Below are 18,164 nucleotides of genomic sequence, written 5' to 3' on the forward strand. Positions count from 1 at the left end.
GAGGGATGGGGAAGAGACTTGCCTCATTCTTTTACTTCTCCCGAGGCCCCTTTTCCCAGTTCCCTGATAGAGGCAGAGAAAGCAGCTGCCTCAGTCTTTGGGATGGCACTGGGCTGCCTCTGAGTTTTTCCATCTTCACAGGGCCTGCAGTGCCCTCGACAGGCCCTCTTCCTAAGGAGGACAGGGACCTCCCTCCTAGGTGAGGCAGACCCTGGGGGCCAGCTAGCAACTGAAAGAGTCAAACGGGGGTGAAACAAAGGGTTCCTGGAAGAGACAGGATCCAGCTGGGATGTGAACTCGGGGGAGGAGGAAGAGCAGTCAGAGGCCTGGATGGGGCATCTGGCTCGGAGAGAGTGAGGGGGCCTCTGGCCCAGCAGGAGACCAGCCAGCCAGGGACCTGGAGTCCTGCAGGAAGCTCCCGCTGCCGCCTATGGAGGCCTAAATTCTTGGGAGAACTGCAGTCACTTAGACCAAGTCTGACTGTCTGGCTAATCAGCTACACGTGGAAGACCACATTAAGTCCTTTTGTCTCAAAGAAAAGTAAGTAAGCAAATGTGCACGTGTACAAACTATTTCTGGGAGGACACAAGAATCTAGCAGTCACTCTTGCTCTTGGTGTTAGAGGGCAATGGAGGCTTTACTTTTTTCGTGACTATCTGAATTTTTTTATTTTGTGTTTTTATCAGTACCATTTATGACTTTTGTTATACACACACACACACACACACACACACACATATATATATGGCAAGAGTAGACAGGTGAAAGATAGTAATCTTTTTTGTATAGCAAATTAGGTCACCCATTTTAAACTCTCTCTGAGTTTATGTTTAAGTCCTGGTGATTTTGTGATTTTCCTTTTCTTTATTCCACCAAACCACCCCTAGGTTCTTCCCGAAAAGAGATCACAAAACACTGGGAATGGCTGGAAAATAACTTACTCCAGACGCTGTCCATCTTTGACAATGAGGAAGATATCACCACCTTCGTCAAGGGCAAGATACACGTAAGACTCACTCTCCATACTGGTTCTGCCTCCCTTCTTTGGGCTAGCAGTATTCACCTATGTCATCCTCTGTAAACTTCAGACAACATGATACAGTTCTTTCCTCCATGAAGCAGAGATGGAATGAAGTGTCCAGTCCTGCTCTCTTGGCATTGAAAGGGGCAGGTGAACTCGTTGTATGCAGGCCTCATCTTCTGGCCAGCCACCAGAGTCTGACTAAGCATAGCTGGGAGTTCCCATCCCCTTAGAGAGTGTTAGAACAAGTATGCAGATATACAACTCTGTGACTAGTTCCTTGGCCAACAGAGGAAGAAGTTGGAAATGACAACTTATTATTAAAAATAATATGAAGTATATTTCTATCATAAAGCTAACATTACTTCAAAATGCACAGATATTTTGACCCAGCAGTTGCATTCCTTGGAATTTACCCTAGAGTGTATTCATATGTGCAGAATGACATATGTATCAGGATGTTCCCTGAAGCACTGCCAGGGAACAGTGCCTCCCAGTCCCGTGTTAAGAGGGAAAGCAGCTGTTCTTTCCTTTGCTAATCGAGAGTGATCATACTTGCTAACATAATACTTATTTTCTATATGAATACTGTACTGAGCACCTTATATTCAGGGGACTTGATCAGTCATATGTGATATTCTTAGTGGAATATTTTACAGGTAGCAAAATAATTATGAATGTGTAAAAACTTACCACGGTGATGTTTAGATTGTTTCCCCTTTAGGGAATAATTAGCATAATGAGCATTTATCTGAGAATGTATGTGTGTGAATCTACCTCTTTTTCTTTCTGGTGGTTTATTGCCTTGGCTTTGATTCCTCAGAGGGCCCTTACTAGGTCAGAGTTTATGATACAAGCTTGCTTTGGGCAAGCCCTCGTGACTTCATAATGCCAGAGCTTCCTAGACCTGGGCAGATAGCACCAAGAGCTCCTCAGCAGTTCTCTGTGTGCCTTGGGGTTGGTTAGGACAGGACCTGTGTTGCCTTTCTAGTTCCAGGAAACTAGGCAAAGAGAGCAGAGGCAGGCCTTCACTCTCCTACTGAGCCAGCTGGGCAATAATAGCAATAACAGCAACATTATGGAATGCTTCCCTCATGCCAAGCCCAAACAAACTAACCAACAAAATAGACCAAAGTTCTCGATGAGTCAAATTAAAAATGGAAATTAGAAAATGTTGAGGTGAGGGGGCTTCCCTGGTGACTCAGTGGTGCGGGATCCAATGCAGGAGACACGGGTTTGATCCCTGGGCCAGGAGGAGTCCACGGGCCATGGAGCAATTGAGTCCTTGCACCACAGCTATGAGTCTGTGCTCCAGACCCCGAAAGTGCACCCAGGGAGGCTCCGAGCTGCAGCTGCTGAAGCCCAGCCACCCCATAGCCTGTGCTCCCCAACAAGAGGAGCTCCTGCAATGAGTAGTCCTCACAGCACGACTGAGGAGTTGCCCCCACGCAGCAACGAAAACCCAGGGCAGCCAAAAATAAATTAATTAATTAAAAATTATTTTTTACAGAAGAGAAAACGTTGAGGGAATTCCCTGGCAAGCCAGTGGTTAGGACTCAGCACTTTTACTGCTGGGACCCTGGTTTAACCTCTGGTTGGAGAACTAAGATCCTGCGAGATGCATGGTGCCACCAAAAAAAGAGAGAGAGAACTGGACAGTTATAGAAATACTACTGTATATCAGAACTTGGGAGATGTAGTAAAAGCAGCACACAGAAGGAAATGTAAAGTCTTAAGTTTTATGTTTTATAATGACGTGATAAAAAAGAAAGGTGGGAGTTAGTGAGCCAAGTGTCCAATTCAGTAAATTAGAAGAATTCCAGAGAAACCAGGAAATTAGAAAGACAGAAATACAATGATCACAGAAAGATTTACTATTCACTGAAGACTCTATTATTCACCAGATTATAGTTGGCATTTTTTAGCAGTAAAATATTTTTTGATTAAGATAGGTACCTTGTTTTTTTTTTTTAGACATAATACTATTACATATTTAATAGACTATAGTATAGTGTAGACATAACTTCTATATGCACTGTGAAAGCAAAAAAATTATATGACTTGTTTATATGTGCTTTACTGCTATGGTTCAGAACCATACCAGCAGTATCTCCAGGGTATGCCTGTAACAAAGGGAAGAAGTTAATTTCTTGGAAAATAAAGAAATGATACAGAAGAACAACAAATCAAAAAACAGATCTAAAATATAAATAAACCTGTGGCAAAAGTGATACAGGACGAAATAAAAAACCTCAAGCCATGTTGGGAATGAAATATTTTTAAAAAAAGCAGAGTTTAAAAAAAAGAAAATGCCATAAACAGCTTTACACCCATAAATTATAAGAATTAAGACAAGATGGACACTATTAAAATAATGTTTTAGTTTCCAATTGCTATTGTAACAAGTTACCATAAACTTAGTGATTTAAAACAGCAGAAGTTCTTAAGGCTTCCCTGGTGGCTCAGTGGTAAAGAATCCGCCTGCCGATGCAGGATACATGGGTTCGACCCCTGATCTGGGATTGTGTGCTGCAACTATTGAGCCTGTGCTCCTGAGCCGGGAAGCCACAGCTACTGACGCCCGTGCGCTCTGGAACCCATGCTCTGCAGCAAGAGGAGCCAGTGCAGTGAGAGGCTCGAGCACCACAGCCGGAGAGTAGCTCCCGCTCACTGCAGCTGGAGAAAAGCCTGACAGCAGGAAGACCCAGGACAGCCAAATGTTTAAAACACTAGTTTTAAGTAAGCACAAGTTTCTTATCTTACAGTTCTGCATGTCAGAAGTCTGAAATGAAATCTCATAGGCTAAAATCAAGGAATTAGCAAGATTGATTCTTGGAAGCTCTGAGGGGAGAATCCACTTCCTTGCTTTTTCCAGCTCTTAGGAACCTTGTAGGGCTTCCTTTTACTGACTCAGCAGTAAAGAACCCACCTGCCAATACAGGAGACACAGGTTCAACCCTGGGTCAGGAAGATCCCCTGGAGACGGAAATGGCACCCCACTCCCAGTATTCTTGCCTGGGAAATCCCATGGACAGAGGAACCTGGCGGGCTACAGTCCAAGGGGTTGCAAAGAGTCGGACACGACTAAGCGACTAAATAGCAACAACAACAGGAGCCATGCATTTCGAAGTTTTTGGTCCTTAACTTTCTTTTTAATGCCAGCAGCATTGACGTCTTGATTGACTTGTTTAATCAATTAGTACCTCTCTTTCAACTCTTCTGGTAATTGGGATGTAACATCTTTAGTGTGTTAGTCTCTCAGTCATGTCCGATTCTGCAACCCCATGGACTGTAGCCCACCAGGCTCCTCTGTCCATGGAGATTCTCCAGGCAGGAATACTGGAGTGGGTTGCCATTCTCTTCTCCAGCGGAACATCTTTAGGGGGGCTGTTATCTAATCTGCCACATAATAGAACTGAAACTGAGACAAAGAAATAGAAAACTTGAATATGCCTAAAACTGTTAAAGAACTTAAATTAGTCGTTGAAAATCTACCCAGCGATCGTTAGGGTGCACTTCTGTCAGCTAGCAAACAAAACCCGAGTCCTGGGGGCCAGGCGGTTCGCTCCATCGGTGGGGACTGTACTCCAGGCCAGTGGGAATGCAGAGAAAAATGCAAAGCGGCGTGTCAGCCCCTTTGCTCCCTGCTTGGGGATCTCCCAGGTGCAGCTGAAGGAGTGGGGGCACCCACTGAGACCCAGGAAGGGGGCCTGAAGGCCAAGGTGCCAGTGACGTCCATAGGCTGTCTGCGCTGTCTGGCGCTCACCATTCCGCTGGTGAGGCCCCTTCTCCAGCCTCCCAGTAGGCACGCTGGAGGGCAGCAGAAGACAAAGGTGGGGCCTTGGTAGTGAGGAGGGTGCTCAGATGTAGAGCTCACTTCTGCAGCAGTGCTCTGGGGAGACAGAGAGGCAGCTTGAGAGAGAGAGATGTTGGGGTTGTAGGCACAGTGGTGCTGTCTGTACTGAAATGGAGGTGCTGCTCTTGGGTCCTCACCCCAGCTCCTGGCTGTATTTCCTACTCGTGGAGGCAGGGATATGAGGCTGCCAGGAGGCTCCGTGGAAGCAGCAGTCTGGGCCACACCACTTGCCTTGAATTCCTTTAGCTTATCGAGTAGTCATACCCCCTGGAAGATTTACGTGTACATTTTGAGCCAGATATACTAAGAACCTGTTGTACCCCCGGGAGGTTTGGCTCTGTGGCCCAGGGGGATATCTCTGGGCACTGTGAGCCCACTAAAGATGCTGGCGGGACACAGCACTGACACGCCCTGAGCTGGGTGGGCCCTGCAGCTGGCCCGAAGGCCTTGAGCAAGGGCCAGAGGCAGCAGCCACCTGGTATGGGGAGGAGGGGGAGTGTCAGATACAGAACATCCTTCAGGACACTGGCATGAGGAATGCCCTTCATAGAACAGTGCCACAGCAGGATCCCATTTGGGCAAAGAAGGAAGGGAAAGAGCAAATGTGTGTATTTGCTTAAAGGTGCATCAATGCCAGCCTGTTTGGGAGAAAATCAGCAAAGTGGTTACAACAGCAGAGGAGATGGAGACTCCCTTCTCATTGAACTCCCTTTTCTACTATTTGCAATTTTTTTTTTTGCCATGTTTATGTATTATATTTTTCAGGTATTTACATTAAAATAACAAAAATGTAAATTTGAAAGTCTTTGCTCTGAGCTAGTAGAGAGAAAGAGCTCGGGGAGTTAGGGGAAGTCGCCTGCTGTGTGTGGCCAGAGCAGCTGTCGGGTCTCCCTGCTTGTGGCCCTGGGTCAGTGTCCAGGAGCCCCAAGTGCCGCTGACTGATTCCCTGTGTCCTCCTCCAGGGCATCATCGCAGAAGAGAACAAGAATGTGCAGCCCCAGGGAGATGAGGACCCTGGGAAGTTCAAGGAGGCCGAGCTGAAAATGAGGAAGCAGTTCGGGATGCCCGATGGGGAGAAGCTGGTCAACTACTACTCCTGTAGCTACTGGAAGGGCCGTGTGCCCCGGCAGGGCTGGCTCTACCTGACTGTCAACCACCTCTGCTTCTACTCCTTTCTGCTGGGCAAGGAGGGTGAGTGCAAGCAGCACGGGCTCCCTGCGTCACCCCCACCCTCCCTGCCCCAGCCTGCAGCTGGTGCTGGCATCCTCCTCTGCACTCACCCTCCACCTCGCCTCTAGAAAGTGTACCTCCTCCCCAGACTTCCGGACTTCCTGAGGGCTCAGCCTCCTCAGCCCCCAGATATTCTGTCCCCACACAACCACCAGAGTCTCCCCAGAAGACAGTGACCCATGAGCAGAATGCCCAGACTTGAGCCAAACATCACCATGGCTTCTGTCATGTCTGCGTCAACCAGCACAGCTCTTCACATGGTGACTTTCTACACAGGGCCTCCCCTCTTTCACGTAGAACATACCAGCGCCCCCCTCATCCCTGAGCGGCTGCAGGTTCCATGGGGCCTTGGACGTGCGCCTCTGCATCCACCTGCTGCGGGGCCCTCCGCCCAGCTGAAGCCCTGGCCTCAGGACAAAGAGCAGATGCCCAGCCAGCGCCCTCTGCTGCCATGTCACCCCCGGAAAGCAGCCCCAAGGCTTCAGCTGCTCTCCGTGTTCCCTTTCCCGGGCCCAGCGCCCAGCCATGCACACGCTTGTCCCAACCTCACCTGTCTCTCCTGCCTTCACATCTGCTCACGAGGCAGGGCCAGTGTCCTCTCTGTGCCGGCCACACCGTGTTGTGACTTGCCCCCAGAGCAGGACACTCCCCTCAGGTGGGGCTTTTCAGGTCCCGGGGCTCAGCTTGCTCACCTCTGCTTGTTCATTCATGCCGTCCTTCAGCCATTCTGTGGGCAAACCCAGGAGGTTCTTGGGACTGGGAGCTGGGTCAGCCCCGCACAGCCGGGCTCGGGCTGGGCACAGCGGGGAGTCAGGAGCCGGCTGCCCGGCCCTGCAGCGGGCTTGCCCTCATGCCGTGTCTGTCCCCCCCGGCGTCCAGTGAGCCTGGTGGTGCAGTGGGTGGACGTCACGCGGCTGGAGAAGAACGCCACACTGCTTTTCCCTGAGAGCATCCGCGTGGACACGCGGGACCAGGAGCTCTTCTTCTCCATGTTCCTCAACATCGGGGAGACCTTCAAGCTCATGGAGCAGCTGGCCAACCTGGCCGTGCGGCAGCTGCTGGACAGCGAGGGCTTCCTGGAGGAGAGGGCGCCGCCCAGGCCGCCGCGGCCACACAGGAACATCTCGGCGCTGAAGCGGTGCGTCGGCCCGGCCCGGCGGGGACCCGCCCTCCTCACCCGGCACAGGCACCCTGCGTGGGAGGGGCCCGCTGGAGGGGGGTTGCGGTAGTGCACGGAGGGCAGGAGCCTCACAGAGGCATCATCCTCAAACCTGCCGCTGACGCGGAGGGAGTGTCTCATGTATCGCTTCTCCAGCGCCGGGGCGGGGAGCGCTCGCGGTCTCCCGAGTCTGAGACAGGAAGCTGGGGCCCCGGTAGACAGAGTAACTCGCCCCCGGCCTCCGGCCCTTGGCGGTGAGTGAGCGCCAGCGGAGCCCAGGACCGCCGCCCACCGCGGGAGTGGGGGTGGCCTCAGTGAGTCCCGGCTCAGGGAGTGCAACCGCCTTCCCGCCGGCCGGACGGCTCGGCTCAGGCCCCGGGCGAGCGCCCTGCGCGGCTCTGAGGCCCTGCCACTCTGTGTGTGGGAACCAGCAGACCGAGGAACGCGGCGCGGGGCCGGCCTCGCAGAGCAGCTCTGTCGTTGCTGCTCCGTGGCAGCGTCAGGGGGCGCTCGTAGGCCAGGGGGAGCTCAGAGATGGCCGGAGTGAGAGGCACGCCCTTGGGCTCAGAGACCCCGGTCTAGGCCCAGACTTCTGCACCGTCTGGCAGGACGCTGTCCAGGGACGGCACTCGTCTCATGCAAGTGACCGGGTGGCTCTCAGAACCTCTGGGAAGAAAACAAGCAGGGCGGGACTGGGCAGGCTCTGGCACTGTCCGTCGAGGGCGCCCGCCAGGCCCGGCTCAGGCTGCTGGCCGCTCCCCTGGAGCTGGGGGGAGATGCTCACAAGGGTTGGTCCCCGCAGGACGAGAAGCAGGCGGCCGGGCCCGCCTCACACCGTCATAGGCCCAGCGAGGGTGTGTTTCTCCTAAGCAACAGCACCCCGTGTTCTATGTTTTTTGAGGTTTTTGGTCCAAGCCACTCAGCAGAAGGCAATGGCACCCCACTCCAGTACTCTTGCTTGGAAAATCCCATGGACGGAGGAGCCTGTTAGGCTGCAATTCATGGGGTCACTATGGAGAAGGCAATGGCACCCCGCTCCAGTACTCTTGCCTGGAAAATCCCATGGATGGAGGAGCCTGGTGGGCTGCAGTCCATGGGGTCGCTAAGAGTCGGACACGACTGAGCAACTTCACTTTCACTTCTCACTTTCATGCATTGGAAACGGAAATGGCAACCCACTCACTCTAGTGTTCTTGCTTGGAGAATCCCAGGGACGGGGGAGCCTGGTGGGCTGCCATCTATGGGGTCACACAGAGTCGGACACGACTGAAGTGACTTAGCAACAACAACAACCAGGGATTGAACCTGCGCCCCCTGCAGTGGAAGCTCGGAATCGTAGCCGCTGCACTGCTGGGGAAGCGCTAGCACCCCGCGTTTTCGTCCTCACTCCACACGTGCCTGTCGGCAGGCGCGTCTGGGTTCCCGGTGGGGCCGGGTCTTCCCAGTGAGAAGCCGCAGGGTGGGCGCAGGCATCTTCTGGGCACACCAGGCGTGCTCTTATTTGACTGCTCCTCTGCTGACCATACGGATGTGCGCATTTTCCTCCTGGCTCATTCAGTGTGCATGTTCTATTGAATTCTGAGGTCCCTGGGCACAACTTGCTCACAGGAGGACCCCCACGAGCCTGAGTCCAGTGTGGAAGCTGAGGACATGAGGCCCCCTCGTGAGTGTATCAGCCCTGACTCCTGCCCCCTTTCCCACCACCAGAGACCTGGACGCTCGAGCCAAGAACGAGTGCTACCGTGCCACGTTCCGACTGCCCAGGGACGAGCGCCTGGACGGCCACACAAGCTGTACCCTGTGGACCCCGTTCAACAAGCTGCACATCCCCGGCCAGATGTTTATCTCCAGCAACTACATCTGCTTCGCCAGCAAGGAGGAGGATGCTTGCCACCTTATCATACCGCTGCGGGAGGTGAGCCCGACGTCCTCGCCAGCTCTCCCCTGACGTGCCAGGGCACCCGGCCAGGTTCCCAGCCTGGGAAGCCCCTCAGGATTTGGTGGCATGAGCAGCGAGGGCACACGGTTCAGCACCTCCCCGAGCACGTGTCACCCACCAGGCCCCATGGGGTGTAGGGCACACTGGATGCCCGCTCAAGGGTCACCCTCACCTGGTGGGAAGACAGGGTAGGCTTTGGCCTGCCAGCAGCACTCACACTGGTACACAAGGAAACCTCAAAAAGGACCCGCTGGGTCAGCCCAGTGGCCTCCTGCAGGTGAGTGTCCCTTGGTCCTGCCTTCTTGGGTCTTCCAGTTGGACTTTGGCATATCCCTGCTTTGGCTGGGCCTGGAGGGCACTGACCATGCCCCACCTACATCATGTCACCCTCAGAGGCCCCCTCACTGACCCCTCCTGACACCTGCCTTGGCTGGGGCTCAGGCTCTGGCAGTCATCGGAAGTCAGCTCTTAACCTTTCAGGAGGAGGGTCAACTCTCACCCGGAAGCTAGCTCTTACCTGTCACAGGGATTTTTTTCTCTGGTTTCTTGGGCTTCCACAGTGACTCGTGGAAACAAGGCCATTTGCCCTGTGCTGCAGTGAAGGTTGTAGATAGTGAGGGGGAGCACCCCACCACCATCACCCAGACAGAACGCCCAGACCCTGAGGTCAAGGATAGATCCCAACAAGACATACTGGCTGTTTAATTACTGAAGCACAGTGAGGTTCTTAAATTAGAACCTAAATCACGGTAGTCTGATTCTGTTTAAAACAGAATGATGGGACCTCCCTGGCCTTTGTACAAAGCTCTGAAGTTGTGGGTATAGTCGTGAATAGGTGTGAGGTGCTGTGCTGCCTCAGTTTCCCCAAGGGAAGTCAGAGGCAAAGACTTAAAGGAGCCACAGCTCCAGGCTGGCCCGGGCCCCACACCCCATTTGGCACTAGGCCTGTGGGTTTGTCCTGGCTGCTGTCCCGACCTGACCCTGAGATCTGGGGGCTGGCTACAGACTCATCTTAAGCCCAGCTCCACTTCCCCTGAGGGGTCCTAACATCCTGACATCAGAGAGCTCTGGCTAACCCTGGAAGCTCTTGGACTGTGGCTACAGCTGGTCAGGATAGAGTCCCCTACCCAGCCCTGACCTCAGCGTCCCATCCAGGGGGCTTCCCAGGGCCTCCTCATTCAGAGCCAGCCACACTCAGGCATCTACTGTGCTCAGTCACTTGAGTCATGTCTGACTCTGTGGGACCCCGTGGACTGTAGCCTCCCAGGCTTCTCTGTCCATGGTATTCTCCAGGCAAGAACAATGGAGTGGGTTGCCATTTCCTCCTCCAGGGGGTCTACCCAACCCAGGAATCAAACCCCTATCTCTTAGTCTCCTGCAGTAGCAGGAGGGTTCTTTACCACTAGCGCCACCTAGGGCTGGTGAGCCAGAACTGCTGAGCCTGCACACGAGAGAAGCGACCACAGTGAAAAGCCTGCACTCTGCAGTGAGAGTAGCCCCTGCTCGCCACAGCTAGAGGAAGTCTGTGAGCAGCGGCAAAGACCCAGCACAGCCAAAGCTCAGTTAATTTTTCAAAAAAGAACTGGGCCCGTGACACGCATCAGGAAGTGCTGAGGGAGTGAGGGCTGTGGAGGTGAATGACTTCTTGCCTCGCTTTAGGACGGGGGCAGGACTGTCAGCCTTGAGGGAGCTGGTCAGGGAGCAGCTGGGCTCAGGCTCTGCATTCCGCCTCATCCCCCTCAGGATGGTCTTCCGAGGCTGACACCCTCACACTCATCAGCAGTGGAGAAAACGGGGCTGAGTCACGATAGGAAGCACTCAGGCCCGCAGAGCCCTGCCTCCCCTCCCCGCCCCGAGCCCAGAAGGCAGCCTGAGCCCACCGTGCTCTTGCCTTCACAAAACCACGTGGCTTTATATCCCAGGATGCAGACCCCCAGATGGTGGTTTTGGCTTCTCAGGTGACCATTGTGGAAAAAGCCGACTGCTCCAGCGTCCTGCCCAGCCCTCTGTCTATTAGCACTAAGAGCAAAATGACCTTTCTGTTCGCCAACCTGAAAGACCGTGAGTTCTTGGTCGAGAGGATCTCTGACTTCCTCCAGAAGATGCCATCCAAGCCGTCAGGTGGCAGCCGAGCAGAGAGTAAAGCCAGCATCGTGGACGCAGCCCCAGAGGTAAGGGGGCCCCCCAGAGCAGCGGGGCGGGGGCAGAGGCAGGAGGAGAGCCCTTGGGTGGAGAGGGCCCCCGCTTGGCGCTGCTGGAAAACCTCACCCAACCCCAGTCTCAGAGGCACTAGCCATGCACACAGGGCCCAGGGTCTCAGACCTCTCTGTACCCCAAGACTCCCTCAAGTCGGCCTGCCTGCCTCAAGCGTACTCCACACGAAAAGCCGGCTCTGCCTGGACCAGCCACCTTCATCTCTGTCCCTCGTGAACTTCTCCTGCATTGGGAGCCACACTGCTGAGGCCTGCCCCTTTGGGTTTATTTACCTGGCATTTCTCCCTTCAGTCTTTCTTACAGGGTTACCTTTTACTGCAGTCTCCTTACTATACCAACAGTATTAATAATTCTTTAACATCAAATACTTGTGTTTATGGGCTTCCCTGGTGGCTCAGCTGGTAAAGAATCTGCCTGCAATATGGGAGACGTGGGTTCGAATCCTGGGTTGGGAAGATCCCTTGGAGAAGGGAAAGACTATCCACTCCAGTATTCTTGCCTGGAGAATTCCATGGACTGTATAGTCCATGGGGTCACAAAGAGTCGGACACAACTGAGCGACTTTCACACTTGTGTTTACATTTTCCCGGATGTACAAGTACCTTTTACAGTTTGATCAGATTTGAATTGAGATACACATAGATCATGGAGAAGGCAATGGCACCCCACTCCAGTACTCTTGCCTGGAGAATCCCATGGACGGAGGAGCCTGGTGGGCTGCAGTCCATGGGGTCGCACAGAGTCGGACACGACTGAATCGACTTAGCAGCAGCAGCAGCAGCAGCAGCACATGTAGATCATATATTTGTTACAGTGGATTGCTGTAATCTCTTTACATGTTTCTGCTCCCATCTCTTTCTCCCTCTCCCTGTCTCTTTTCTTGCAGTATTTTATTGAAGGAACTGGTCATTTGTGCTGTAGAGTTTCTCACAGCCTGGTGTTTGCTGATTGCCTCCCCTGCAAGCATTTAATGGGTTCTTTTGTGCCCTAATTCTTGTAAGTTGGTGGTTGAGTGGTGAGATCCAGCTCGACTTTTGATTTAATTGTTTATGTTGGTGCGAGGTGGGGAACAGGCACTTGTAGACAGGATTGAGCTGTGTACTTCTACCAAGAGGTGTACAATACCTGATTATTTGACAAGCATTTCCTAAGTAATGCCCTAGGTAACTCATTAGGATTGCAAATGGGAGCACTCTTAATTCTATCATTTCTTCTGTTCATTAGCTGAAATACTTTTGTATAGAGAAACTTACCCTCATCAGCTATTTGGTCACCCTGAGGCACAGTTCATATAGAAAAGGCAGAATAAATCCTTTATTTTTTTATTCACCAGTTGTTAAAATGACAAGTTGGTTTTCTAGTATCCTCCAAATGTGACCAATTCAGCTTTTGTGTTTACTTTTTAGTATAATTATGAATTTACATATTTAAGCATCTTGATTTGTTTCAGCTCAGGAGAGTTTTTATCCTCATTCAGTCTATGACCAGAGGACAGTTGTTCAGGTGGCATGAGTCCTTTTGACATTACCGTGGCTTTGTTTGATCACTTCCTTCCTTCTTGGTATAACAAGATGTATGTGCTATTATCAGTCTAGATTTGTGAAAACATTAGAAGAGTCCATATAAAAATCCACCTGTCTGGCTACTCCAGGAAAATCAGGAGCTGTGGCATTGCAGGGCCTACATTCCCACCAGGTAGCATTGGAGCCATGAATTTTCCACCCACTAATCAATGCTCAGTAAACTATTAAGTAGACAAAGAATGGATGGGAAAGGAGCAGGCAGAATCAGTGCATGTTGGAGACTTTAAGAAAGTTTCTTAGAGGAGGTTGGGCTTGAGCTGTGATTTCAAGAAATAGTGAGGTTGGTCTGGTGAAAAGGGATGTGAGCAGGAATGTTGAACTGCCTTTTCATTCCCAGTGCCACAGATGACAGGACCTGAGCAGCCAGACTAAGCTTGGCCCCATGGCCCCTTCTGAGCACCCGCCCTTCTTCATCCAACACATCTTATTGCATTCCTGTTAAGTGTCAGATACTCTTCCAGGTACTAGAAATAGAGCTGATTAGACAAAACTCATGCCCTTTTAGAGCTTATATTCTACTGAGAAAGACAAGTCAGTAAGGAAATAAACATTAAATATGTCAGGTGGCAGTAAGGGCCATGGGAAAAATAAAACAGGATAAAAGGATCAGGAGTGCCAGGGGACAGGAGGACTCTGATCAAGTGGTACTTGAAGGAAGTAAGGGACCAGCCAGAAAGTATCTGGGGAAAGGGCTGCTGAGAAGAGTGTAGACAGGGCTCAGGTCTGAGATGAGAGAGGGAGTGGGAGCCCAGAGCATATGGAGCCCATAGGCCTTTGTAAACACTTAGCCTTGACTCTGAGTGAAGTGGGAGCCAGTGGAGAGTTTGGACTGGAGAAGGGACGTGGTCTGTTTGTGTTGTAGCAGAGCTGCTCTGGCCGCGTGTTGAGAATGGAATCGAGGTGCAGCTGTCAGTACAGAAGCCACAGATGGCTACTGAGCACTTGAATGGCAACCAGCCCATACTGGAATGTGCTCTAAGCATAAACTGCACGCCAGAGGTAGAAGATTCAGAAAAGAAAGAGGAGAGTCCAATAGAAAATAGTCAAGAGACGCAGAGAGGGCAATGGCAACCCACTCCAGTACTCTTGCTTGGCAAATCCCATGGACGGAGGAGCCTGGTGGGCTGCAGTCCATGGGGTTGCTAGGAGTCGGACACGACTGAAGCGACTTAGCAGCAGCAGCAGCAGCAGTCAAGAGACGTGAGAAACAACTGAAGCAAAGAAGATCCAATGTCTGTGAGACATAGCTCCCTAAAGATTAAAAGAAAGCCACGGCATAACAGCTGATAGGAACTGCGATTCAAGAAGCTTTCTGAATATAAAAGAAAACTTAAACCCGCCTGGTAGAAAAGCATCTTGTACATCTGGAAAATCAATATGAAATAGTATGTAATATGTACACACTGAGATATAATCTAGCAAAACTGTGGGACTTTAAAACAAAGTCTTCTGGACAATCAGTCAAGAAACACCAAGTTATTTATAAAGGAATGGAAATCAGAGAGGCATCAGGCATTTTCATAGCAGCATTTTATACAAATAGAGCAACATTTTAAAAATATACAGTAAAAAAATGCTGTGGTCCCAGGATTTTCTATCTGGGAAACTGACATTCAGGTATCAAGACCACAAGCCATCAGGAACATGCAGGAAATCAGGGAAGCCATCAGGTTTTGATGAGTCTAATAGTGAACAACCTCAGAAAAGCAAGAAACAACCAGAGAGGCTTTGGCAGGTGCCCTGGTGGGAGCACTGAGTGTGCATATGAGGCGTAGATACAAGACGAGGAACAGGTGACAAGACACGTGTGATTCTATATGCTCTGGCGGCACAGAGTGTGATGCAAACGTGACATCAGGAAGTATGGCAAGCAGAATAAGCTCACTGACTGCCTTTTTAAGTAAGAACAAAAGTCTGTCACTATATGGCGGCAGGGGAAAGGATGGGGTGGGAAAAACAGAGCTACTGGCCAATTTGAGTATTGTCCCTAGGAGGCAGTCCAGTGTCTAAAAAGAGGGCACCCAGGGTATTAGATAAAGACATCATTAGGATGAAGGTAATTATTAGAACATAAATGTACACTTTCTGACACTTTCTCAAGTAAAAAAAAAAGTAGAGAAAGAGGGAAAGGTACAGTGAATTTAGGCAACTCTTTCCAGAAACTTTGTAGAAAGACCAGCTGAGACCCACAGGGGTGCCTTCAGGGACTGACTTTGTAATCAGAGTGTGATGTCTATGCTGTAAAGTACATGGATCCTAAAGGCACAGCTTGGTGCACTTTGACAATGTGTGAGCACCATCCAGATGAAGAACGAGGAGGGCTGGTAGGGACACCAGCATGATTTCTATACTGATGGTAATGAATCCAGTGGAGAGGGGGTATCTTCTACACATGCCGGAAGAAGCTCTTAGAGGCCAGTGCGGTAGGATCTTGGGCTCAAATGGATGGAAAGTTGGGCCTGGCGTACACAGCCTCAAATGCAGGAGGGCAGGCCAGCAGGAGTGACCACGGATGGCCGTCAAATTGCTCATGCTTCTGCATGCTCAGATAAATAGTTGGCTGTAGAAGTGAGGAAGGCAGGTGGTTTGCGAGGTTGGTGCTGCAAGAATGGATAAGACAGTTACTGAGGGGAAGGAGAGAGAGACTGGATTAGGAGAACACAGGATTCCCAGGCGTGGGCGTGGGCTCACCATCACCCCAGGAACCTGTATGTCATGAGGGATGGTTATCGCTGAGGTCACATCCTTGAGTCAGTCTCCTTTCCAGCACTGAGGTTTTTGATTCTCTGCAGTGCTCTGTGGCCTGAAAGTCCATCTGTGTCCTTGTCTCTGCTGGGATCCTCGGGCCAGAAGCAGAAATCTCTGCATCAGAATGCTTTCAGTCTAGGGTCTTGCCCCTGGATTCAGACAGTTTGTCTTGAAAATGTGTTTGTAGTTGATCTAAAGTCCATTTTGAAAACACCAGTCACGGGCAGAGGGACAGACCATGGATGTGAGAGAAAGAAGAAAGTGAAAGCCGCTCAGTCGTGTCTGACTCCTTGAGACCCCATGGGCACAGTCCATGGGATTCTCTAGACCAGAATACTGGAGTGGGCAGCCTTTCCCTTCCCCGGGGGATCTTCCCATGGACGTGAACCTAGCAGAATTTTCTCTCCTTTTTTCCTTTTTGTTAAAAACGTCTCTACTGAGGTAAGCTTGACGTTCGTATTGAAAGAGTACAGTTTGATGAGTGTAGAATATGTTCCCTGCAAAGCGGTCACGGCTGTGGCTCTTGTGTAGGGAGCGTCCCTGCCCCTGCTGCATACCAGATGGGCCACGGCCGAGGGGGTCAGAGCTGATGAGCTCAAGGGCAGAAACCCAGCTCCGACCAAAGCATGCAGAGCTCCCTGGTCGCACGCTCAGCTGCCTGTCAGCAGAGCTGGGCTCTCTACTAGACGTGCTTTTCAGCCAGGAGGTGTCATCCCCAGTTGTGTGTGACCCCAGGATGGCGGCACCACCCTCTGCATCCTCCTTGGCCTGTCCTGACATTCCCCGCAAAGTGACCCACAGAGTACCCCCAAGCCCCTGAGCCCCGGGGCGGCAAATACTAATTAGTTTGTGGCCACCACCCCAGGCTTCAAGGGATTCCACAAAGTGTGGGGCCAAGAGTAGAGAGAGATGTGCTGTGTCCCCCCAAAAATGGGGAGCCCCTGCGGCAGCAGAAGTGGATTTGGGGAGCCAGTGATCAGTGTCCATCCAATAGCGGTGTTCCTGCTGGTGGGTGCCCGGGGAGGGAGCTGAGGGGAGAGCAGAAAGTGCGCTCTGGCTCTGGCCTACCTGACCCTGGGCCCTGGAGCAAGCTCCCTACACAGACCATCGCCTATGACCGAGCGCTCACCTTGAAGTCAGGGACCTACAGGTGGAACCCAGACCACAAGCAGGGGACAGAAGTCTGTTGTCATCTACACTGTACTTGAAGGGGCCTAAAAACTTACTCGCTAGCCCTGCTGGGTGGAGACTGGGGACCACAATTCCAGAAAGCCAGGGAAGAACCCTGAATATCAGGGCTTCCTTCTAGACTGTTGTCCCTGGTGCCCCACTTTTTTTCTCCCAACCCCAAATGCCCCCCAGGATATTCCCAGAACCCCCCAGGATCCATTTCTCTTGCTGTTTGGCCGGAGTCCCCCTGGGGAAGGGCCTACAGCCCTACCAGGGACCTGTTGACGGTTAGAGATGGCCTACGGGCGGGGACTCCCCACACACACACCTGGTTCTGGGTCTGTCTTGCATCTCCCCTCCCGGAACCCCAGCAGCCTTGTCAGAAGCATGGCAGACTGCTAAGGAGAGCCCAGTGTCCTGGAGGGGCCCTGGGGCTCTCTCCCGACCCTTCCCCCCAAGCTGGTCACTGTGGTCAGGGGCCTTGTGGGGCTTGGGGCCCGAGGACAGCCGTGTCTCCAGGGGTCAGCAGGGTCTGCACCCCGAGGCTGGAACAGGAGCAGGTGCTCCCCAGGGAGCATCCGTGAGTGTGGCCTATCAGGCCCTTGTAGGGGACACAGTTCAGAAGAACTCTCCTGGGAGCTGCTCCTCTCCTGGCCCTGAGCTCATGGAGAGAGGGTCTGACGGGACGGGCCCCAGAGCCTGGCCCGGGTGCCGGAGGGCAGTGAGGTGTGTGCTCGGCCAGAGAGGAGGCAGGGCTGGGCCATCTGGTGGCCTCCTGCCCATCCCAGGGCACTGCCCGCCGGCCGTGGGGCTGCCACCTCGCTCAGGGCCTGCCTCTCTGCTCTGTTTCCCAGCCTTCCCCCGCTCCCCAGGAGCTGTCGGAACAGCCCGCCGGCCCGACCTCGCCCCTCGGTGGCCTCCCAGGGGGCCGTGCACAGGAGGCACCAACCGCCTCCCAGGGCCTGCTCAGACTCTTCCAGAGAAACACGCCCGTGGAGGACCTGGGCGCCAAGGGGGTAAGCCCAGACAGGGAGCCCCACCGCCGTGCAGGCCTGGCCGGCGGGGGCGGGAGCGGGGGTGGCGTCTGTGACCCGCGGGTGACCCTGCGCAGTGCCAGGGACACCCTGCCTGACCAGTGCCACAGTGCTGACCGTGGGCTTACAACCGTCCCCGGGGCCCCAGGGACGCCGAGGGCGGTGCAGTGCGCAGCACCACCCTAGCCCTCGGAGGAGAGGTGGAGGTGG

The 18,164-nt window shown here is 52.6% G+C and overlaps 1 protein-coding gene across 4 annotated transcripts in view; it reads left to right on the plus strand.

Annotated features, from left to right (window-relative positions):
- The window catches only part of TBC1D9B (TBC1 domain family, member 9B (with GRAM domain)), a 38,335-nt gene that overhangs the window by 4,545 nt on the left and 15,626 nt on the right, over nucleotides 1-18,164 (plus strand). For all 4 annotated transcript variants that reach the window (XM_010830678.1, XM_010830679.1, XM_010830680.1 and 1 more), the window contains exons 2-7: nucleotides 888-1,006; nucleotides 5,840-6,068; nucleotides 6,987-7,245; nucleotides 8,974-9,181; nucleotides 11,164-11,376; nucleotides 17,775-17,936. In XM_010830678.1, coding sequence (XP_010828980.1) covers nucleotides 888-1,006; nucleotides 5,840-6,068; nucleotides 6,987-7,245; nucleotides 8,974-9,181; nucleotides 11,164-11,376; nucleotides 17,775-17,936 — 1,190 coding nt within the window. The remainder of the gene's footprint in view (nucleotides 1-887; nucleotides 1,007-5,839; nucleotides 6,069-6,986; nucleotides 7,246-8,973; nucleotides 9,182-11,163; nucleotides 11,377-17,774; nucleotides 17,937-18,164) is intronic.

The sequence above is a fragment of the Bison bison genome, unplaced genomic scaffold (assembly GCF_000754665.1).
Source record: "Bison bison bison isolate TAMUID 2011002044 unplaced genomic scaffold, Bison_UMD1.0 scf7180017864519, whole genome shotgun sequence".
NCBI classification, from domain to species: domain Eukaryota; kingdom Metazoa; phylum Chordata; class Mammalia; order Artiodactyla; family Bovidae; genus Bison; species Bison bison.